General features: G+C 47.0%; 1 protein-coding gene across 1 annotated transcript in view; it reads right to left on the reverse strand.

The window, feature by feature from the left end:
- Positions 1-24,535, reverse strand: part of TMPRSS6 (transmembrane serine protease 6) — a 172,840-nt gene that overhangs the window by 122,594 nt on the left and 25,711 nt on the right. The window contains exon 5 of the mRNA XM_069231360.1: positions 16,009-16,190. Within this exon, the coding sequence (XP_069087461.1) occupies positions 16,009-16,190 (182 nt within the window). The remainder of the gene's footprint in view (positions 1-16,008; positions 16,191-24,535) is intronic.

Consider the following 24,535-nt stretch of genomic DNA (forward strand, 5'->3'; position numbering starts at 1 on the left):
TGACTGAAATTGCCCACTGGATGAAGACCAACTGTCTAAAGCTGAACACCGACAAGACCGAAATTGTGATCTTCAGGAAGAGGACACCACTGTGGAACGCCACCTAGTAGCCCCCAGAGCTAGGACCAACACCCACCCCCATCAACCATGGCAAGTACTTTGGGTTCATCATCAACAGCAAGCTCAACATGACTGTGCAAGTCAATACCATCACTGATTCATGCTTCCATACCTTGAAGACACGGAAGAAGATTTTCATATGGCTCCAGTCAGCATCTGGAAAACTATACCTATACCTAAAGGAGCTCCACTGCTCATTCATAACCGAGCACAATTCAAACTCCTCACCCACACTTTCAAGGCACTACATAACACTGGCCTAGCATACCTCAACAATCGCATCTGCTTTCACAAACCTTTCAGACACCGCCGCTCATCCGGACTCCTACTTACAAAAATCCCACACATAAGGAAAACCAGATCTGGCTGTCGAGCCTTCTCCTACATCGCTCCTAAAGCGTGCAACCACCAGTTATTACACATAAGAGCATCCTCCTCACTTCTTGAATTCCACATGGAGCTAAAGACATGGCTTTTCAAGTAGTCCCACTAGGCCCTAGGTGTGCCTAGACTTACACTGCTCTGTGCAAGGACACCCTGCTGGGTGATAGTGCACTCTACAAATTTGCATAATATTCTACAGTACAGGGAGGAAGGAAGGTCGGTGAGGAATCTGAGATTAGACAGATTATCCACTAGAAAGAGCATTACTGAAGATAAGTATTTTATTAATCTGATGGAGGCTTCTAACCACAGATTCCTCACCTTGTGAATAGATACCAAAACAGTACCCTCCCAAGAGGTGGCCATGAAGTGGTTCAAACCTAAAAGCCTGCAGGACTAAATGGGCAAAGTGCCCTCTCATTGGATCAGGCTATCAAGGCAGTAGTGCCTTGTGAATGTGAGGATTGACATCCAATTTGCAGCCTGGCAGATGTCCAAGACAGGCATTCCCTGTGCCAGCACTGTGAGGGTAGCCTTGGCTCTAGTGGAGTGAGCTGTCAAACCCTCTGAGGGTTGCTTTTTACCCATCGCATAGCAGATCTTTATGCAGAGTACTGTCCACATTGAAACTGTTCTCTTCTGCACCTCCTTACCTTTGTGAGCTCCAGTGAACCCTGTAAAGAGGTGGTCATCCACCTGATGTTTCTTGGTGCAATTGATAAAGAAGCTCAGGCCTCTATTAGGGTCCAAGCAGTGGAGTCTACTTTCCTCTATGGAGGAGTGAAGTAGAACAAAGCACACCAGAAGGATTATAAATTGTCCAGTGTGGAAAAGCATCACAATGTTTGGCAGCAAACCTGCCTTAGTTCTGGTCCCCAGTTAAGATGATGTGCTTGTCAGACAGAGTGCCTGTAACTAACTCATGCAAAGGGTTTATGTGACTGATATGAGAAACCTACTGTAGCATCACAAAAGATTTTGGTGAGAACATGTGGGTCAGCCCTATTGAAAAAAATGTATTACATCAGGTGATTTAAACAATGATGCCTGATCAGGCCAATGGAAGAAAGCTGATAAATCGACAAGAAACCTTTTTACAGTAGCAACAGCAAGTCTTTGCAGGACTATAGAGAGCGCAAACAGTAAGACATCAAACTACTGGGCTTCTAAAGTTTGTTACTGCAGAGAGATACACCAAGTAACAAACCTTTCCCAGCCTCCATGTGGAAAAGTAGCCTCTTTCTAGCCTTGTTACCCCCACTTTTGGCCTGTTTGTGAGTATATGTCAGGGTGTTTTCACTGTCTCACTGGGATCCTGCTAGCCAGGGTCCAGTGCTCATAGTGAAAACCCTATGTTGTCAGTATGTTTGTTATGTGTCACTGGGACCCTGCTAGCCAGGACCCCAGTGCTCATAAGTTAGTGGCCTATATGTATGTGTTCCCTGTGTGATGCCTAACTGTCTCACTGAGGCTCTGCTAACCAGAACCTCAGTGGTTATGCTCTCTCTGCTTTCCAAATTGTCACTAACCGGCTAGTGACCAATTTCACCTATTCACATTGGCATACTGGAACACCCTTATAATTCCCTAGTATATGGTACTGAAGTACCCAGGGTATTGGGGTTCCAGGAGATCCCTATAGGCTGCAGCATTTCTTTTGCCACCCATAGGGAGATCTGACAATTCTTACACAGGCCTGCCAGTGCAGCCTGAGTGAAATAACGTCCACGTTATTTCACAGCCATTTACCACTGCACTTAAGTAACTTATAAGTCACCTATATGTCTAACCTTCACCTGGTGAAGGTTGGGTGCTAAGTTACTTAGGGCCAGATGTAGGAAACTCCCAAATTGCGACTTGCAATTTGCGAGTCCGTGCGACTCGCAAATTGCAAGTCGCAATTTGGGATGCAGAAAGGTGTCTCAGACACCTTCTGCGAGTCGCTATGGGGTCGCAAAGACCCACCTCATTAATATTAATGAGGTGGGTCGCAATTTACGACCCCATAGCGACTCAGGGCACTCACGGGGATGGAGGCCTGCTGGGAACAGCAGACCTCCATGTCCGTGATTGCTTTTAAATAAAGCCGTTTTTTTTTTTCAAAGTGCAACCCGTTTTCCTTAAAGGAAAACGAGCTGCACTTTGAAAAATAAACCGAAACCTTTTGTTTCGGTATTTTTCAGGGCAGGTAGTGGTCCATTGGACCACCGCCTTCTCTGAAAAATGATTTTTAGGTCCAATCACAAAGGGGAAGGGGTCCCATGGGGACCCCTTCCCGTTTGCGAGTGGGTTACCATCCACTTCAAGTGGATGGTAACTGCGAGTCCATTTCCGACCGCTTATGCGGTCACAAATGGAATTGCATACCACTGCGACTCGCAAATAGGAAGGGAACACCCCTTCCTATTTGCGACTCGGAAATGCATTTTGCGAGTCGGTTCAGACTCGCAAAATGCATTTCTACATAGCAAACACGCATTTGCGACTCGCAAACGGCGATTTTCGCCGTTTGCGAGTCGCAAATGTTTGCTACATCTGGCCCTTAGTGTGTGGGCACCCTGGCACTAGCCAAGGTGCCCCCACATCGTTCAGGGCAAATTCCCTGGACTTTGTGAGTGCGGGGACACCTAACACACGCGTGCACTATACATAGGTCACTGCCTATGTATAGCGTCACAATGGTAACTCCGAACATGGCCATGTAACATGTCTAAGATCATGGAATTGTCACCCCAATGCCATTCTGGCATTGGGGAGACAATTCCATGATCCCCCGAGTCCCTAGCACAGACCCGGGTACTGCCAAACTACCTTTCCCGGGGTTTCACTGCAGCTGCTGCTGCTGCCAAACCCTCAGACAGGTTTCTGCCCTCCTGGGGTCCAGCCAGGCTTGCCCAGGAAGGCAGAACAAAGGACTTCCTCAGAGAGAGGGTATTACACCGTCTCCCTTTGGAAAAAGGTGTCAGGGCTGGGGAGGAGTAGCCTCCCCCAGCCTCTGGAAATGCTTTGATGGGCACAGATGGTGCCCATCTCTGCATAAGCCAGTCTACACCGGTTCAGGGATCCCCCAGCCCTGCTCTGGTGCGAAACTGGACAAAGGAAAGGGGAGTGAACACTCCCCTGACCTGCACCTCCCAGGGGAGGTGCCCAGAGCTCCTCCCGCGTGCCCCAGACCGCTGCCATCTTGGATTCAGAGGTGTTGCTGGCACACTGGACTGCTCTGAGTGGCCAGGGCCAGCAGGTGACGTCAGAGACTCCTTCTGATAGGCTCTTACCTGTGTTACTAGCCTATCCTCCTTCCTAGGTAGCCAAACCTCCTTTTCTGGCTATTTAGGGTCTCTGCTTTGGGGAATTCTTCAGATACCGAATGCAAGAGCTCACCAGAGTTCCTCTGCACTTCTCTCTTCACCTTCTGCCAAAGGATCGACCGCTGACTGCTCAGGACGCCTGTAAAACCGCAACAAAGTAGCAAAGACGACTACTGCAACCTTGTATCGCTTCATACTGCCGGCTTTCTCGCCTGTGTCCTGGTGGTACATGCTCTGGGGGTAGTCTGCCTCCTTCTTGCCCCAGGAGCTCTGAAGAAATCTCCTGTGGGTCGACAGAATCTTCCCCTTGCAACCGCAGGCAACAAAAGACTGCATCACCGGTCCTCTGGGTTCCCTCTCAGCACAACGAGCATGGTCCCTGGAACTCAGCAACTCTGTCCAAGTGACTCCCACAGTCCAGTGACTCTTCAGTCCAAGTTTGGTGGAGGTAAGTCCTTGCCTCCCCACGCTAGACTGCATTGCTGGGTACCGCGTGATTTGCAGCTGCTCCCGCTCCTGTGCACTCTTCCGGGATTTCCTTAGTGCACAGCCAAGCCTGGGTCCCCGACACTCTAACCTGCAGTGCACAACCTTCTGAGTTGTCCTCTGGCGTCGTGGGACTCCCTTTTCTGACTTCGGGTGGACTCCGGTTCACTCCTCTTCTAAGTGCCTGTTCCGGTACTTCTGCAGGTGCTGCCTGCTTCTGTGAGGGCTCCCTGACTTGCTGGGCTCCCCCTCTGTCTCCTCATCCAAGTGGCGACATCCTGGTCCCTCCTGGGCATCTGCCCTCTTTCGAAATTGTCGCGACTCTTGGACTTGGTCCCCTTGTTTCACAGGTACTCAGGTCCGGAAATCCACTGTTGTTGCATTGCTGGTGTTGGTCTTCCTTGCAGAATCCCCCTATCACGACTTCTGTGCTCTCTGGGGGTTATAGGTGCACTTTACACCTACTTTTCAGGGTCTTGAGGTGGGCTATTTTTCTAACCCTCGCTGTTTTCTTACAGTCCCAGAGACCCTCTACAAGCTCACATAGGTTTGGGGTCCATTCGTGGTTCGCATTCCACTTTTGGAGTATATGGTTTGTGTTGCCCCTATATCTATGTGCTCCTATTACAATCTACTGTAACTTTACATTGCTTGCATTACTTCCTTTTGCTATTACTGCATATTTTTGGTATTGTGTACATATATCTTGTGTATATATGGCATCCTCATACTGAGGATACTCACTGAGATACTTTTGGCATATTGTCATAAAAATAAAGTACCTTTATTTTTAGTATATCTGTGTATTGTGTTTTCTTATGATATTGTGCATATGACACCAGTGGTATAGTAGGAGCTTTGCATGTCTCCTAGTTCAGCCTAAGCTGCTCTGCTATAGCTACCTTCTATCAGCCTATGCTGCTAGAAACACCTCTTCTACACTAATAAGAGATAACTGGAACTGGGACAGAGTGTAAGTACCCCTTGGTACCCACTACAAGCCAGGCCAGCCTCTTACACTCCAGCATAGATGGTGTTGGTGGAGGGACACCTGGCTCCCAATATGACATACACTACTTTAAGAAAAAGGTCAGAATGAGTTAACCACTCAATTTCCATGCATTGAGTAGGTTGTGCAGGGCCAGATGCAGAACACTGCCTTCTGCTGTAACAGAAGGTCCTTCCAAAGAGGCAGCCAGGTCAGAGGACAGATACTCATGGGCAGAATGTCTGGGTACCATACTGTCCTGAACTAATCTGGGGGCTACTAAGATAACTTGGGCCCGTCATTCCTGATCTTCTTCAAAACTTTGGGTAAAAGTGGTAGTGGCTGGAAGGGGTGGAGGAGTCCCAAGTTCCATTCAGGCAAGAGGCATCTCTAATGGTAGAATTACCTTGGGAACTCCAATGTGCAAAAGTTTGGACACTGCGCATTCTCAGCTGTGGAGAAAAGATCGAGTTAGGGTTTTTCCAAATAGCAGAAGATGCCCCGTGCGTAGGCACCCGCCAACTGCGTTTGTCAGCCCTTGTGTTTAAAGTTCCTGCCAGTTGTTGCATGACTAAAGAGCTGCCCTGATGACTTAGCCAGTTCCAGAGACGCAGTCTCTTGGCATAGGATCCACAACCCCACCCTGCCCTTCTTTTTGCATTACCACATTGCAGTGGTGTTATCCATGAGAACGTGCACCCATTACCCCGTAATGGACTGGATGAAGGTTTTTAGCACCAAGTAAATCTCCCACAACTCCAACAGACTGATGTGAAGAGGGGTCTCTGATGTAGACAACAGTCCTCTGATCTCCACCTCTCCCAGGTTGCCTCTCCAACCCAGCAATGATGCATCCTTCACAGCTGTTCGCTCCGGGTGATGTGGGGAGATGGGCTGCCCCTAGTCCAATTGCAGTTTAGCAGCCATTGCTGCAGATCCTTTTAGGTCTCCTCCAACACCCGGATGAAGTCCGACAATTTTTCTTGGTGTTGAGCTCACTGAAACTTCAGATCTCACTGCAGAGTTATCACAGGCCTTCAGATGCACTGCAACCATTACCTTCACCTTCAGAAACACCCGATGGGCAGAGCTGAGACAGAAGGGTGTTGCAGGGTAACTTAAAAAATAAAAAGAAAGAAAAACTCCTAGTGGCACTGTAAAAACAGTTCTTTAATGTCACGACAGGGAGTGTCAAGTCCACACCAGTAAACAGATGGTCTCAATTTGCTGTTTCACAGGCAGCTTCTTTTATACAGAATCAGGCAATACTTTATTACAAAACGTCAAACAATGAATCCTATCATAGTTATCATTTGTTGTGGACAAACATCATGCCAGCTGTGGCCCTATGACTCTAAACTTAAACTTAAACCTAATTCACTACATATCCTTTATTGCAGGTCTAACAATGCTTAACAAACTAACCATTCTTCATGCCTGAATAAATATGTATTTGTATATGTGCTTTATCATTCTGCTTTTATCAGCTGTTGTGTATCCTTTGGCTAATTCAATCACATGCTCCTATTCTTCAATCACCTTCAATCGCATTCTTGTCAAACTAGGATAACAGAATACATGCCTGTGTGCTAGGCCATAAATTCCTTTAAGCTCACCGCACACGGTTTTTCTTTTAACTTCAATCTTGTAAATCAAGCATTCTTCTTTCAAGTGAACTCTTCACCTTTCTCTCTTTAACATGGGTTTTTGGTCAGCACTGCTATTTCACCACATATAGCTGTGTGACACTCTCTACTGTTGTCTACTGTTGCACCATGTTTTCATATTTCACCTTTCCCATAACAAGGGGTGTACGGAGAATTAAACATGCTTGAGACTCACCTTAAACAACAGGTACTGTCTGTGGGATTGAAGGACGGGGATCTGGAAATTTTAATCCTGCAAATCGAGCACCACCCTCCAGTCTCCTAGATTTAGGGCAGACAGAACTTGAGCCAGAGTGAGCATCTTGATTCTGTACTTCTTGCGGAAGAATTTCAGCGAACAGAGATCTAGAACAGGAAAAAGTCCTCTGTCCTTCTTCTGCGCTAGGAAGAAGCACCCATTTCCTTGTACTGGTGTGGCACCGTCTTGATGGCCTCCTTGTCCAAGAGGGCTTGAACTTCTCTTTGAAAGATGGACAAGTAGTCAGTCCCTTGGTAGTCGCTGAGGTGTAGCTGACAGATGAGGATGGATAGAGAGAAAGGGTGGGGCACAGCTGTACTTACCAATTTGATGCACCCACCTGTCTATTATAATGCTTTGCCACTCTGAGGAGTAATAACTAATCCTGCCACCAACAGGATTGTAGTTTACCACAGAGGGCTAACTATAGGGGTTCTGAAGCAGGAGGAGGCTTGGGTAGGGGATGCAGCAGATTGGGTAGTATGTTGCCCCTGGGGACCAGGATGCTGTGGACTGGATCCTCAACCTGTCCCTCAAAAGAGCTGGGAGGTCTGTTGCTACAGAGCCAGGCTTTGCCGTTGTCTCTTCTGTATGCCCCTTCTAAGGCCTTGAAAGGGGTGATATTTTTGAGGATACTGCCACATGACAGAGAGGCCAAGAAAGTGTGCTGTCGCTCTGCATTTCTTAAAGCGCTCCAGGGCCGAGCTTGCTTTGTCTTCAAAGAGAGGGGTGGCATTAAGCGGCATGTCCATCAGCGGCACCTAGACATCACTGGAGATGTCCCTTGATCTTATCTATAGGTGGCACTGAAGCACCACGCTTGTACTGACTTCTACTCCAAAGCAATCAGTGGTGACCCGATGACATACTTTGCAGGGTCCTGATGTCTTTGTCTTGTCTTGTTTTATTAGCATCAAATCGTCACCTTGGTCATCTGGGACAGTTGGCAGAATTTCAATCACTGTGTCCCATAAAGCATGCAAATAACATCTTAAGAAGCAAGTTGATTTGACTGACCTGAGGGATAAACTGGAGTGATGAGAAAATTGATTTTCTAAAGGCCTCCATGCCCTTTGACACTCTATGTGTAGGCGTAGTAAGCAAAAAAATGAGGGTTGAGCCTGCTAGTTGATACTTGTACACAAGACTTTCAAGCGTGGGGTGCTGGAGGAGGAATGATTCATTCCTGGGTCAGCTCTATGTCCTCTCGCGATTTGGCTGCATACAGGAGGTCAAAAACCAGGCTTTGCTCAAGTGCCCATTAAGAGCCTGATTTAGATTTAGGAAATAATGGGATTTATATTTCAGCAAACAAGATATCCATCAGTGTTGTGATGGAGTAACCAGTCCTCCAAAATCTAAATCAGGCCAATCGTTGAATGATGCAGGATGCTCTGAGGGGGTCAGCTGTGGCTGCAAGACGTCCGTCAAGATGTTAGTTTTTGTCATCACTGAAGGCAATACTCCTCCTCAAGAGAACTTTTATAGTAAAGAAAGCTCCCCCTCCAAATCCAAAAGAGGCTGGACAGTTTGTGACTAAGGTCAACATGGGTGCGACTAATGCTGAATTTGCAGCAGATTTGCTTTTGAGTCTGAAAGGGAACAATCAATGGGTTGAGGCACTGCTGAAATCAGGAATTAATCCACCAAATGTGGCACAATGGGGAGGGCTTTTCAGATCCTTTTTCATCTGGAAGAACAACAGATGGAGCCACAAGGGTGTAGATAATCTACAACATGACCTGTTTGAAGTCGTCAACCTGTTGTAGAGTTGTCAACAGATCCGGGAACTCAGTCTGAATCTAGATGATTTGTGAAATTGGTTCTTCTGTAGGGTGCAGGGACCGAGATCGAGAGGCACCCTAGTATACACTCAACCTTCCATGGAGAAAGTGGCAGGAAGAAGGTGAATTGCATTTTGACTTCTTACATTTCTTTTTTGACTTTGGCTTACCTGATGACTTGGAGTGGGATGATGACATTTCGAGATAGCAACCTCAAGAATGAGAATGAGTACGTGTCCTCAACTACAAGTGACACATGCCCTTACATGCTTTTAAACTATGTTCATCGTATGGTCAGCGATGTGGAGCTTGGCCTCATGTTTCCAGATGGCCTCTGGATACATTTGAGCATAGTACTCGAAAGATTTTGTGTTGAGTGGGGAGTCCAGACACAAGAGACAAATCTTGTGCAGGTCCATCATCTGTATCAGCTAATTGCAGACTTTACAGTGGTTGAAACGTGTTATTTTAGAAGAGGCATTTTCCCATGCATGTGAGAAATTTGATAAAAGAACTTTCATTCAATTACAGAAAAAACGAGGGAGTGAGCTGTGATCAAGAAGACATAGAAAGAAAGTAACTGATGTCGACGTGCAGGGGTGGTGATTATATGTGGCATCAATGTCACTTCTGGGGCGGGATGGATCAGACCCAAAGCCATGTGACACCAACTGTCGGTGTGTGAGGGAATTGCTGAGAAAAATCTCCAGATCCAGTTTGGCCTGGGGTTATTAACAAGGCGAGGAATCTGCAGTTAGAAGTATCCATTAGGAAAGAGCATTCCCAAAGGAAAGTAACTTGTGCTTCCGATGGGTACTTCTAACTGCAGATTCCTTACCTTTAAAATAGATTCCAAAGCAGTAACTCCTTACTGTGGAGGGTCTGTGGTATGGACTAAGACCAAGAAGTCTTGCAGACTAAACGGGAAAAATGTGCTTTCTGCAGGACCCAGATTTCAAGGTAGTAAAGCTTCATGAACGTGTGCACTGATACCTATATCACAGCCTCTCCGATGTCAAGGAAAGGCACCCCACATGCCAATGTAGTGGTGCCAGCCCTGCCCCTGGTGGAATGGGCCTTCAGTACTTCTGGGAGTTGCTTTCTGGTAGCAGGTCTCAATGCAGAAGACTATCCACTTCATCAGAGTCCTTTTCTGCACCACCTTTCCTTTCTTTGCCCAGAGAACCTGACATAAAGCTGGTCATCCACCCCAAAGTCTCTGAAACATAAAGCTCTTTCAGGTCCAGCTGACGGGGTGTCTCCCCCTCTTTCAATGAAAGGGTGGGGCAAAGAACAGTCAGAGGATGATGGATTGTCAATGTGAAAAAGAGTCACAACTTTTGTCAACCTGATCCTCAGCACCAGTCTGACCAGCAAAATAGTAGTGTAGGGTGGATGCACCAAGAGGTCCTGGAGCTCAAGCACACAATGAGCTGAAGTGATCATGATGTATATGACACTTTTTAGGGTCAGAAGATGCAACAAGCAGCTGCGTACCTGCTCAAAGGGAGTACACATTACAAATGTCAGGACCAAACTGTAGCATTACAAACTGTCTGGGAGGAAACGTGTGTCCAACCTTTAAGAAAATACATCACATCAGGTGATTAAAACAAGGGTGGTTGGTCCAGGAAACACAGAAAGGCTGAAATGGCAGACAAATAACCTCTAGAAGTGCCTGCAGCAAGACCTTGCTGGGCAAGAGACAAAAACAATAACAAAATATTTGACAGTTTGGCCTTTAGTACTGCTGTCTTGTGGTCTCTACCACAGGCCACAAATTTGTCCCAATGCCTGACATGAAAGACTTTGTAAAAGGCATAATGACATTAACATATTCAGGTGGTAAATCAAGTGCAATCAACTGTCACCTCTCAATCTCCATGCATGTAGGAGCAGATTGCGCAGGTTCGGATGGAGGACCCTACCATTCTGCTGTGACAGAATGACTTTATTGGAGTGATAGGCTGATGAAAGGGCAGATGGTCATACCCTGACGTACTGGGAACCAAGTTCTCCAGGCCCAATTCAAAGCCACTAGGATTACTTGGCCCCAGTTGTGCCTGACCTCCTCCAGAATTCTGGGCAGGAGAGGCAGAGGTGGAAAGGCGTACAGGAGTCCCGTATTCGACTCCAGCTGAAATGCATGGCCTACTATTAGCCTTGGTGGGAACTCTAACATGCAAAAATGTTCTGGCACTGCATGCTCTCGCTAGTGCCAAAAAGATCAACCCAAGGTTTTTCGCATTGTTGGAAGATGGCCTCTGCCACCTCAGGATGCAGTCGCCATTCGTGATTCACCAGGTAACCAGTGGCTGAGCTTGTCTTCCCAGGGACTCAAGGTTTCCACTAGGTAATTTGTTATAAAGGAGATGCCCTAACATTCTATCCACTTCCAAAGGCACAGAGCCTCTTGGCACAAGGCCCAAGACCCCACTCTACCCTGCTTGTTATAGCACCGCATGGCAATGGTGTTGTCCTTAGGAACCTGCAGCAGCCTCCTCTTGATGGATGGCAGAAAGGCCTTTAGCACCAGACGAACCCAATGGAAATGCATCTGTCACTACCGTCAGTGATGGGTTGTTTTCCTTGTTGTTAGGCCCACTGAGACTGCACTGCTGAACCTGCATATTGCACCTTGTATAGGCTACAAGCAGGATGCATGAGACCAAAAGGCCAAGAGCAGCTATCAAAAGATTCAGGACCAACTCTGAAACACTGGGATCATAGCCCAATGTGTTGCAACGAGGAAAGGGCCTGAATCACACTATGTCCACAACAGCTCTTCTAAAAGGAAGACTCTGTGAAGGAGTCAGGTAATGACAACAGTTCATTGAGTGAGGACCACAACAGTATCAGGATATTTGCGCTCGTCTGGGTGGTCAACTACTGCAAGCCCATCTTCAGCAGCCAGTCATTGAGGTAGGGGAAAACTGGTATCTCCAACCTCAGAAAAGGGGCAGTAACCACACCCATCATTTTCATGAATACCTGAGGGTTGTTAGTAAGGCCAAAAGGGAGCCCAGCAAGCTGAAAATGCTCCTGGCCAAGTTTGAACTGCAGATGTCTGTTTGAATGGAGGATGGGTACATGATAGTACACATCCTGCAGGTCCAAGGCTACCAAGAAAATGTTATGGTTCACTCTGAGTTACAGAAGACAGTTATAATTTCTTTAGTGTTATCTAGACGTGACTACTGTACCGCTCTGTACATGGGCAGATAAGAAGTTTCCTTATATACATTGCAGAGGCTACAACATTTTGCAGCAAGGCTTCTTATGAAGATTCCAAAATTTCAATCTGTCTCCAAGGCCTTAGAGATTCTTCATTGGCTTCAAGGTGAGAAAGAGAGTTGCTTTTAAAGCACTTTACACAGATCACAAAGCACTTCATGACTCTGTCCTAAGTACCTAAGGAATACATTTTGTTAGTACATCCCAAATAGAAACCTGCATTCTGTAACAGCCAAAGAGGTGGTTATTACCAATATGAAGAAAGTTTCTTGGGGAGGTAGAAGTTTTGCCTACTCCTCTTCTCTGAAATCGGCTGCCTAGGCACCTCAGAGGATAGCCGAAATTGAGCACCTTCTGGAAGCAGTTAAAAACCTGGCTTTGTTCTATCACAGTGTAGTACATCTGCTCTTCAGTCTTCCAGACCCCAGCGCCAAGACACTTTTGGGCATTTGTCGAGCTTTATAAATGTATCAATATCAATACCAATTCAGTCACCTGGATCCATGGTAGACAGAACGTGGGCTACAGTGAGGATTTGGATTTGCACTTTCACAGGAAGGCATTCAGCGGGTGAAGCTCTAAAACTAACCAAAGAGAGTAACAACCTGTCCGTCATTCTGAGTCAAGAACCCTCTCGATAGCCCTGTTGGAAACTGGAGCTCACACCGCTTGCAGTAAGATGGATAGGTCCTCCTCTGATAGCCTCTCTGATATGGGAGAAGCCTGCAGTGGGTTGTAAAGAAACAGAAGAATGGGATCTAGAGAACCCATGGGTTGGATGTGATGGATTGACACCCTGCCAGAATGTGTTGGATTCTGTCTTCCACAGGGTAGCTGTACACTGCAAAGGGCAAACTAAAGCAGTTTGGATGCTGATGCAACAGGGGAGGAGGACTAGGAGGACCAATGCCCATGGTGAAATGTGCGTTGCATGCTGCATCCACATCACTGCCCAGAAAAAGAGTGGAGTCACTGCCGTAGCGAAGGGGGGCCTGGCATTGCCTGTATGCCAAATTTCTGGAATAGCCTCAGAAAGGCCCAAACTGATGTGGAAACTGTCTGGCAGGGATCAAGCGGGCTCAAAGAACGCACAGTGGCCTGAGTTTCCTTAAAGCATTCTAAGATGGGAATCAATTATTGCGCTGACTAGTCGGAATCCATTGAAAGGCACATCTTTGAGGGATGCCTGAAACTCTCCTGAAAAAAAACAATGAACCGCATCCACTGATGGTGATAGAGCACTATATTAGTGCTGACAGCTCACCCCAAGCAATCAGTACCATTTAGGCCAGCAAAAGATCCATATATTTGGGTGCATCGTGATCATCTTCCTAATGGTTTAGCGGGCATGTGTATATCGGCCTCTTAGGCAAACTGCGTTGACTGACTTCAAGCTTAGCTGGCTGAAGAGAACATTAGTTTTCCGAATGCCTCAATCCTTTTCATCTCTCAGGAGGGTTGTGGGTAATAAATTAGGATTCAACTTGCTAGTGGAATCTTGGAACATCAACTTCTCAGAAGTAGGATGCTGCATACGGAAATTAGGGTTCCTGGACACCAAACAGTGGCATCTGACCACCTGCCTGTTCACTGGCGAGCAAGAGCAATGGTTAGACCCAGAGTGTCAGTGAGGGGCTTGTTGAATTAGAGTAAGGGCTCAGAAGAAGCAGGGCCAATTTGTGGTACTTCTATAAAGATATTTATTTTAACTTCAATAGAAGGCAGTTGTAGTTTCAGGACCTCAGAAGCACTTTGAATTACCACAGCACAGGAAGCACCCTATTCCATTGGAGGCCTAAGAGGGGGAATCAACCTTTGTATCAAGGAAAGTACGAAGCATACTGGGCTCCTGTAAGACCATGTATAAACTGCCATCATCATAATGTGGGTAAGTCATCCATTTCATCACCATTGACATCTCCGGGTGATGGTAAACTTTGGTCAGAGCCAAAAAGATGATGGAACCTCTAAGGACAGCTCTGTGGTAGTGGAGGTATACTGTCAGAATCAGGCTGTATGTGAACCAGGTGTGCTGGAGTGGAGTTGGTTCACGACCTCAGTTAGGGTTGGGATGGATTCGGCTCAGGATCGGTCATTGGAGTAGTCACCCGATCCCCTCCAGCACCAGCGAAATTGGTACCGGCACTGATTAAAGAGAGATCAGCACAGGGTCTTGGAGCCTGAGTGGAAGTCAGCACCGGAGTCAGTGTGGAACCTGTGATGGGTTCTAAAGGTTCAGGCGGCACAGAGAATGGATTCTCCACTCAGCTGAACATTGCTACAAAAACTCTACGAGCCCAGTCTGGCACTTGGGGAATATTCTAAAGGTGAGCACTGTGCAATTAGAAGAATCCATCAGAATAAAAAAGATTAAAAAACTTACATCTGCAAACTCTTCTCTTCTACCTTCAGCACAGTGTAATAAATGTTGTCTTAAAAGCAACACACTTATGTGCTGAAATTAAGTGTCCAAGGCACTCCTTCCCAAGGTGCATTTTGTTCAATACAAGTATGGCAGTCAAACAGGAGTTTTCATGGGCACAGAATAACTTAATGAAGTGGCATTGAATTTTAAAATATAAAGGTCGCAGATCATTTTGTTATTTAGATTTGTGTTTGTGAAGTTATTTTTCAACTTCAATGTTTTCAAGAAGGTTATGAATTTTATCAAATATGATTCAAGGACAAATCCAAGAAAGGAAGATTTTATGGGGAAAAAAACACCCCAAAAAGGCTGTTTTTAATGTCAGCTATCAATTGCAAAATGTTCTGAAGAAACATTCTTTCACAAAAATCAAAAAGGTGTTTGAAGGATTTTTCATCTGTCCTCAAAGTTCACAAACTTTAAGAATGTCAAAAGTTGTCAACTTCGCAATAAGTATTTGCACTCCCTTGATTTTTACCCGCCACTCTGCAATGGCTAGAATTTATGAAATTGACACTGCCCAAAAATCAGCTTGCTCTCATTCATTGTTATGCAAGCAACAATGCAAATGGGCTTTTGTAGCATTTTTTCACCAGTTAAATGTTATGTATTCAGTCCTCAAGCGTTTAGGAACACATAGGTCTCATGGTTATGGCAAAGGAGTGGCCTGACCAAAGATGTTATTTTTTGCTGCAGTGAAAAAAAAAAACACCTGCAAACCAATGCATGAGCAGGATGCATCTAATAGACAGATTCCACACTGAGCTCCCTAGACGTTGCATAAAGATGCACATTGTCTGTCTGTGTCACCGTGTATTTTCAGCACAAACACTGATGCCATATATACCTTTAGGTATATGGCACTGATTACCAAAACTGCTGACCCTGCCCAAACCTGAAAGGCGAATGAAGCTACATTCAGTTCAGAAACACCTGAAAAAACGTCTGTTGGTTGCCTTCATTTATACTCCAGTTAAAAATGGGCTGTGATTGAAGAATGAAGATTATGAGTCAGACTACAACATCCCACCTGTATGTTTGAAAAAGACTTTCCTCACAAGAAATTCAGTTTTTTGAAGTAACCAAAAAGGGATACCCAGCACTTTTATAAAACCTCCAAATAAATAAATCACACTCCCCTCTGCCTCCCTGCTACTCACAAGCCACACCCACTGGCACTTGATGTGATCGAGACACAGGAATAAGTGCTACGTAACCAGAAAGACCAAGGAGATAGCGCTTCATATACTTGTGCCTAGATATCAGTGACAAACACCCAGTGTAGGCAAAGTGTAGGGGCTCTGTGCTACATACCCAACTTGAGCAGTGCTAGAAACCCAAACTGAACAAGGCATAGGTATGGGTGCCACCTACCCAGTGTCACCAAGGAGTAGGGATCAATGGTGTACTCCGTGGAGTGAAAGTTCCCGGACCCATTGGCACTTGCGAGAAGAGCACTTGACAGGGTGAGGTTCACTGCCTTTGGTGTCAGCTCGGTCAGCTGGCGCTCGGCCACCAGCAGTTGTATCCAGAAGAAGGCAGTCAGGCTCCCCTCCCTGGGAAAGGAGACAACAAGTCAAGCCGAGTTGTTAGCAATTGAATGAAGGGCAAGAGCATAAGGTACATTTGAAGCAGAGAAAACATAGATCAAGGCACAGAGATCAGAAAGCAATGACAGGAGTAAGGAAAAAAGGCCAGCAGGACAGTCAGCAGAAGTTGGGGGGCATAAAAATCAGAGTGCATAGAATGCAGAGAGCACAGAGACCTGGAAACTAAAATACAAGGGAGGCACAGAGAGTAAGGTTCATTTAAATGAGAAAGGGCAGGGAGCAAGCGGTGGAGCACAGAGATCCTAGGGGCAAGGGAACAGAGTGACAAGAAGGGCAGGCAACAAAGAGAACAGGAAAGGAAGGATGCACAGGGATCACGAGGTGGGGCACAGAGGCCATGGGGCAGAGGGAGAACAAAAGTTAGAAAGAGCAAAAGCAGACAGAACAGGGGACAAGAGATGAAGCCTCAGGGGCACAGGGCTGTGGGATCAAAGAGGCGCAGAGGGCAAGCAGCATGGGGAAGAGAAAGAGCAGGAAGGAAAGACAGTGGACAGCATGGAGTAAAAGCAGACTAAAGACCATGGGGACATAAGGTGGCAGATCGAAGCATATATATTAGGGTGCAAATAGAGCACAACCAGAGATCCAAAATAAGGAGATTTTACTCTGTGCAGGAGTGAGTGAAAGAATATACAGGCCAAAATGTACACTTTGTGGTGCAAAACTGCAGGAACGCAGTTTTGCTCCAAAAAGTATAGTTCCAGCTTGCGTCACTTTACAACGCCGGCTGAGCGCCATATTAATAGAATAGCACAAGCCGGCGCTAAACTTGGGCTTGCGTCTTTAAAAAAGACACTAGCCGGGTAGGGGTGGCGTTAGGGAAGGAGAGAGTTGTGGATCAAAACATTATGCTAGCCTGGTTATAGGCAAATAAATGCCTCTAACCAGACTAGCGCCATTTCTTGGCGCACAACCACCAAAAACATGACTCCTGTTTTGCCCACCACCCCAAAGACAGGAGTCGTGCCCACCACCCCAATGGCCAGCACAGGGGACAAGTGTCCCCTGGGCATGGCCATTGCACCCTGTGCCATGCAGGGGGCTCCAAGTTAGGGCCCCAAATGGCAAACAAAATATTTAAAAAATACTTACCTGGACTTACCTGGGATGGGGTCCCCCATCCTCCGGTGTCCCTTTGGTTGGGGTGGAGTTGTTCCTGGGACTTAGGGAGGTCACCTGTGGACCCATTCCATGGCGTTTAACCATGGAAATGGGTTCACAGGTCCCCTAACACCTGGTCTGACCCAGGCGTTAAATAATGGCACTAAGCCAGCTTAGCACCATTATTTAGCCCCTCCTCCCATCTGTGCGTTATTTTAGCACAGGAGATAAATATGGGGCTATGGAGATAGCACCATTTTTTGGATGGGAACACCTACCGTGCATATCATTGGCGCAAGGTAGGTTCACTCATTGAAAAAATGGTGCAAACTCTTCTATTTTGACATTAGACGTGTCTAACGGCAAAATATAAATATGGAGTTAAGTTTGCACCAAATTTGTGTAAAAAAATGATGCACATTCGGCACAAAAAGAGTATAAATATGGGCCAGACAATGGGTTAATATAACCCTCTTGTAGCTAAACTGTGATGCATAATTGTTAGGGGAAACATCCTGAACAACTAGGTCTAAACCACTACTTGCCTGAACCACTACTGCTAAACAACTAAAAAGTCTCTACAACTAAGTACTAAACAACTACTGTCTAAACAACAATTGTGCCTGAATAACAATTGCATGAACAACTAATTTTAAGATAAGGTTTTCTTTTTGGTTTTTATGGTTTATTAGTCGTTTAGAATATATATATATATATATATATATATATATATATATATTAGTTGTTCAGGCAATTGTTATTCAGGCACAATTGTTGTTTAGACAGTCGCCTGCCCTCACACAAGGGACTGCCAAACCCTCTACTGGGACCCTGGCAGACAGACCTGTACTGAAAGGGGAACCTGTGCACTTCAAAACCACTCTTTGAAGTCTCCCTCTACTTCAAAGGCATTTTGGGGTACATAAACTGGGTCTCTGACCCCACAAAGTCAGACACTTCTGGACCTGAACCTGCAACCTGTCATGAGGAACTATCTGGTTGCCCAAAGGACTCATCTGGACTGCTTTGCTGAGAAGCAGCACCAGGGCAACAGCAGGGACTGCTGCCCTGCTGATGCCCTGCTGCCCTGCTGACCTCTGACTTTGCTTAGAAGTGCTCTCCAAGGTCTTGGATTGAGCTTAACTCCTGTTTTCTGAAGTCTCAGGACCAAAAAGACTTCATCTCTCCAGGAAACTGCGTGTGCGCTGAAAATCGAAATGACGCACAGCCTGCCTTGCGACTGAAAAATCGATGCACCGCCAAACCGGAACGACGCAGCCCGACTTCCTGAGTGGAAATTCGACACATCGATGCACCGCCCTATCAGATTGACGCACAGCCGAACCGGAACGAGGCAGACGATTCTCCGAGTGGAAGATCGGTGTAGCGCCTGCTGTGCGACAGAAAATTAAACGCATCGCCCTCCCGGATCAACCCAACAACTGAGACTTCTTGCAGCGTACCCAGGATTTCCCCACATCATCCCTGGGCGTCAAAAAGATCCCATCATCGCAGTGAGGAACCAAGACTGCACGCTGAAAATCGATGCAAGCCCCTTGTAGCGTGGAAAGAAACAACACAACATCTGTGCCGTGTCAGAAAATCAGACGTACACCATATTTTTCAACGCATCTCCTCCTCTACGAACTCCGTGCGTGTTCTTTTTTACGTAAACCAGGTACTTTGTGTAATCAAGAGTCAACTGTTCATTTCTAATATTTAAGACTCTTTTTAAACCTGCAAAAGTGATATTTCAAATTGTGTTTATTGAATCTTTCTCATTTTGACCTTATGTTATTCAGGTAAATATCATCTATTTTTCTAAACCTGTGTGGTGTATTTTTGTGGTGGTTTCACTATGTTACTGTATGATTTATTGCACAGATACTTTACACATTGCCCTCTAAGTTAAGCCTGACTACTCAGTGCCAAGCTACCAGAGGGTGGGCACAGGATAATCTGGATTGTGTGTGACTTACCCTGACTAGGATTGTGGTCCCTACTTGGACAAGGGTGTATACTTCCGCCAACTAAAAACCCCATTTCTAACATTGGTGATCAGCAGTGAGGATAGGACTTGTGTTTGTGCAGTGACATACAACAGCTATGTGTACACTACCTACCCACAGTTAAAGGTCAATTATTTTTTTCACTTTTGCTGCAATTTTTCTGCTTGACATTTTAATCTAATCCTATATAACATGTCTCTGTCTGGGTCTCAAGGAGGAGTAGGAGAGTTTGACCTAGCTAAACTGGGGGCATACACTGTCAGCCAGCTGAAAGGGTTCTGCAAGGGGATGGGAGTACCTACCCGGGCTGCCTCCAAGAAGGAGGAGTACCAAAAGGCTCTGAGTGCCTCAGCAGAAGACCATTCACAAGAGCATGTTGAGTTAGGAGAGCAAGTGGATGGCTCTACAGAGGATTTGCCAACAGCAGTGGGGGATGACACCCCTGGATTTGTGCCCTCTGAGAAAGCAGGGAGCAAGTCAAAGCCTGACCGCAGAGAAAAGGAGGGAGGAGAGAGAATTCAGGCACAGTTGACAAGATTAAACATGGAGGCAGAGGAGAAGAAAGCTGAGAAAGAAGCCAAACAAGCTGAGGCTGCAGCTGAGAGGGCCTTGGCTGAAAATAAACTACTTCTGGGTCATGAACTGAGTCTAAAAGAGCTGGACCTCAAGTCTAGACAGTCTGAGCCCAGCAGTGATGGTGGTAGCATACATACAGGACCTGCTGGAGACAAAAAGGTTTGGATACCCAAAGATGTGGTGCCAAGTTATGTGGTGGGAGATGACATTGACAAGTGGTTTGCTGCTTATGAAGTTGCACTAAGGGCTCATGGGGTTTCTGAACAGCACTGGGGGGCAGGCTTGTGGAAATACGTACCAATACTTGGGAGGGACACACTTCTCACTTTAGAAGCTAAGGACCAGAACACATACACGCTCATGAAAGCCATTTTAATTGTCAAGTTTGGACTGACCCCTGAAAAAATCAGGAACAGTACCAAACTCTCCAACCAAACTTGGGTAGACTTTTATGATTCTTCTAGCAAGGCACTGAATGGATGGGTGTGGACAGCAAAGTAAATGATTATATGGGTTTATATAATTTGATCCTGAGAGAGCATATGCACAATATTTGCTTTACAGAGTTGTGGCAGCTCCTGATTGACAGTAAGCTGACTGATCCCATGAAGCTTACTGAGGAGGCGGACCTCTGGGCTAGCCTCAGAGTGCCCAAAAAGGTATCTGGAGGGGACACCCATTAAGGTGGTCAGGCTTCCCATCAGAAGAAAGCGGGAGGAGAAAAACTCAAAATAAGGAGTTCTCAAAAGGCGCCCATAATAATTCCCCAGGGAATAGTGGTAATCAGTCCCAGTCTCAGCCTAAAAAGAAAGGGTTATTTTTTTTTATTTTTTTATTTTTTATTTTTATTTTTTTTTAAATGTATTTATTTATCAATTTTATCAACTTACAACAATGCAACAGCTATCCCCCCAAAGCAGCTCAATTCAACATATAACAGCTGTCCACAGTTAATCTCTACATACGTTAGTATAGGGAGATCAAATAATTACACAATAATCCTTGCAGACCATTTGTTCTTCTAAGTTCCTTTCCACCATTGGATGCTGCATCCATATCAGATTATCACGGGGCAATTATATGAACCATGTTGCAATAATAACAATGTGCAGCCAGTGGAGGGATATCAACAAACACACAGAAAAAAAAAAAAAAAAAAAAAAAAAGGGAACGAAAGGCAGGCGGTTGGAACAGGCAGTCAACAGCAAACATTCACCTTTCAGGCATAAATGCCAGCGCACCAAGGGGGGGGGGGCAATAGTTCAGACCGGGCTTCTTTGAGTATTTCGTTCATTCGTCCTGAGCCGCCAGGTAATTATCTAACGGGGCCCAGATATTCCTGGGTCTGGACCCTTCAGGCATCAAATTCCAGAAGACCACGAGCTGATCATGACAAAAGGCAGCATCTCGCAACCATTCTGAACGACGTGGTACTCTCTTTCCGCCCCAACATATGGCCACTCTACGCTTGGCCAACAACAACAGCAGTCCCACCAAGCGTCTATTTGTTGCCCGGATATCCTCCATGCACCCAAGCAACGCGGTTCTAGGAGTGGCAGGAATTTCTGTATCGACCACTTCAGAGATTGCATCAAACACAGCCACCCAGAAAGCATTAATATCTGCACACTCCCATGGCAAATGTAAAAAAACAGCTTCTGGGGCCCGGCAGCGCATGCAGCACGCATCTTCACGTAGCCCCCGAGAATGGAGCCACACTGGAGTATAATATATTCTGTGCAAAAACTTAAAATGCAACAATCTGAGTCTATAATTGGGCGTCAGCGCTCTCAAATGAGCACAGCAGCCACGCCACAAAGCTTCCGAAATGGGCTCACCCAAATCTGCCTCCCACGCTAATCTAGACGGCTCCCGAAAGTTACTCCCCCGCTCCTGCATGCAGTTATAGAGTCTGGTGACCAGCCCGCTGGGAGATTGCGCACAGCAAAGGACCTCCAGTGCACGGGACTCCACTGGGGCCTCAGCTGAGTTCCACAGACGGCTCCGCAGGAAAGAGCGGACACGTATCACATACATATGCTGAAGCACCGTACATTCGCGGTCAGCCAGTATCTCGGACACGCCAAGTAAGCGACCATCCACCATCCAATCTCTCATCTCAGTCAGGCCAGCATCTCGAAGAAACCCCCGTACTCCATCGTCGCGGTGCAATTGTCCATCAGCTATCGCCATGACCGGCAAGGAGGGGGCGAATGGAATCGCAGCCCCAGACCGCCGCAGCAGTAAGCCCCACGCCCGCAGCGTGCAGGAAACCGGGTCGATCCCCCGCACCCGGGATGGAATACGCCCACCAAATGCCCTCGCCAGGTCGTCTGGCCACACAGAGTCACTCTCAGGCGCCAGGTGTGGCAGATAACGGATAGGATTTAACCAGTAATACGCAAAATGTGCCTGAGCGCATAGATAGTACAGTTCCATGTCCGGCGCAGCAAGCCCACCCATCTCAAACGGCGTCAGCCTCTCCCAGGAAATGCGCGCGCGGCCCGCCCATACCAGACAGATCAGAGCAGAGCGTAGGCGCCTCAGGTAATCTCTCGGAAGCGGGAGCGGAAGATTCACAAACAAGTACAAAAACTTCGGCAGAACCACCATCTTTGCAACAGCAATCCTGCCGATCAGTGACAGCGGGAGGGTACGCCAGATCTCTACCTTCCCCTCCAACCACGCCAGAGCAGCGCCATAGTTAGCACGCCACAACTCCTTCACGTCACAGCTCAGCTGTATACCTAAATAGCGCACCGGGCCCTCTGCCCACACCAGGGGGTATCGGGACTCATAACGCGGCACTCTGGGGGTCAAAGGCAACACCACGGACTTAGACCAATTAATAGTGATACCAGAGAAGGTACCAAAACGCACAATCTCATCTAACAGTGTGTCCAGATTTTGGTCAGGGTTCCGTACATATAATGCAATATCGTCAGCATATAGAGATATCAAAATTGGCCGCTGCCGAAACTGTAGGCCCATATCGTTATATTTCTGGCGGAGCCGAGCCGCCAGAGGCTCCATCGCCGCAGCAAAAAGGAGAGGGGACAACGGGCATCCCTGACGCGTGCCGCGCGCTACAGGGAAAGGGGAAGACACATTCCCATTAAGGCGCAATCTAGCCGTGGGCAACGTATACAACAATTTAATCCAACGAAGGAAGCGCGCGCTAAGTCCCACCCGTCCCAGCAAGGCAAACATATAGTCCCATGCCAAGGAATCAAACGCTTTAGCAGCGTCCAGCAGCGTCCAGAAAAACAGCTGCTACATTATCATCCTCTACCAGTGTACTCGTCACCGCAAAGAAAGTGCGTAAATTATGGCCCGTAGACCTTCCCGGGACAAAACCCGACTGGTCCGGAAGTACCAAGCTAGGGAGGAGGGGCTGCAATCTTGCTGCAATCATTTTTGCAAGAATTTTATTATCAATGTTTATCATAGACAGCGGTCGGTATGAGTCGCATTGAGTCGGATCCTTGCCTGGCTTCAGGATCGTCACAATCAGAGCCTCCCTGAGCGAGGTCGGAAGGGACCCAGTCTCTAAGGCTTCTGCATATACCTCCAATAGTCGGGGAGCTAAAATATCCACATATTCTTTATAAAACGTAGAGGTTAAGCCGTCCACCCCAGGAGATTTCTCCCCGGGCATGCTACGGATAGCCGCAGCCACCTCCTCTACTGAGAATGGCTCATCCAGATATTTCCGGTGCACTTCATCAAACTATATTAACGCGATGTCCTCAAAGGGCCCCAGTGCATCAGTCCCGCTAGCGTCCGCCGGAGCCTCGTAAAGTCTTGTATAGAATTCAGTGAATACCTGCATGACTCCACCTGATCCTGACACACTCCTCCCCTCACTATCCACAATCTCGGAGACATAGTCACCGCCCTTTCACCTTCCCCATATTGGCGAGCTCTAGCCTCCCTCCCGAGGAAACAAATTTCTCTGAGAGAGGCCTCCTCATACTGCGATATTTCTCGACGAATCTCAGCAAGAGTTTCGTTGGACCAGTGGGATTCCAATCGTCTTTCCAACTCAGCGATCCGAGCCTCAATTTCAGCCATCTCGCGCCTCAACGTTTTTACTATGCCATGTTGTTTCGAGAGACATACCCCTCTGATAACGACTTTGAATGCCTCCCAAATAGTTCCTGGGGACCTCACCGTTCCCTGATTCTCTACAAAGTACAATATGATCGCCTCTCGCACCTCCTCGCGGAAGGCCGAATCCCGGAGCGCCCCCCTAGGCAGACGCCACATAGCCGATCTACCAAGTTCAGTCGGTATCTCCAATTCCAAACATACCGGTGAGTGATCTGACAGCGTGCGGGGGAGGTGGTCAATTGCTCTAGTCCAAACCAAAGTATCCCCGGAGCCCAGCCAGCGGTCAATACGGGACCAGCTAACATGCACGTAGTTTAAGCATGTACCCTCTCTCGCCTCCCCATGTCGTCGCCTCCACAGGTCAACCAACGCACCATCGCGCATCTCAAGCGCTTTAGCAGCTGCAACATGCTGCATCCTGGCTAGGCTCTCTCTATCCAACCTGGCGTCTAGGACGACATTAAAATCGCCCCCCCATATCACCGCGCCAGG

The sequence above is a fragment of the Pleurodeles waltl genome, chromosome 4_2 (genome assembly GCF_031143425.1).
Source record: "Pleurodeles waltl isolate 20211129_DDA chromosome 4_2, aPleWal1.hap1.20221129, whole genome shotgun sequence".
In the NCBI taxonomy this organism is placed as follows: Eukaryota; Metazoa; Chordata; class Amphibia; order Caudata; family Salamandridae; genus Pleurodeles; species Pleurodeles waltl.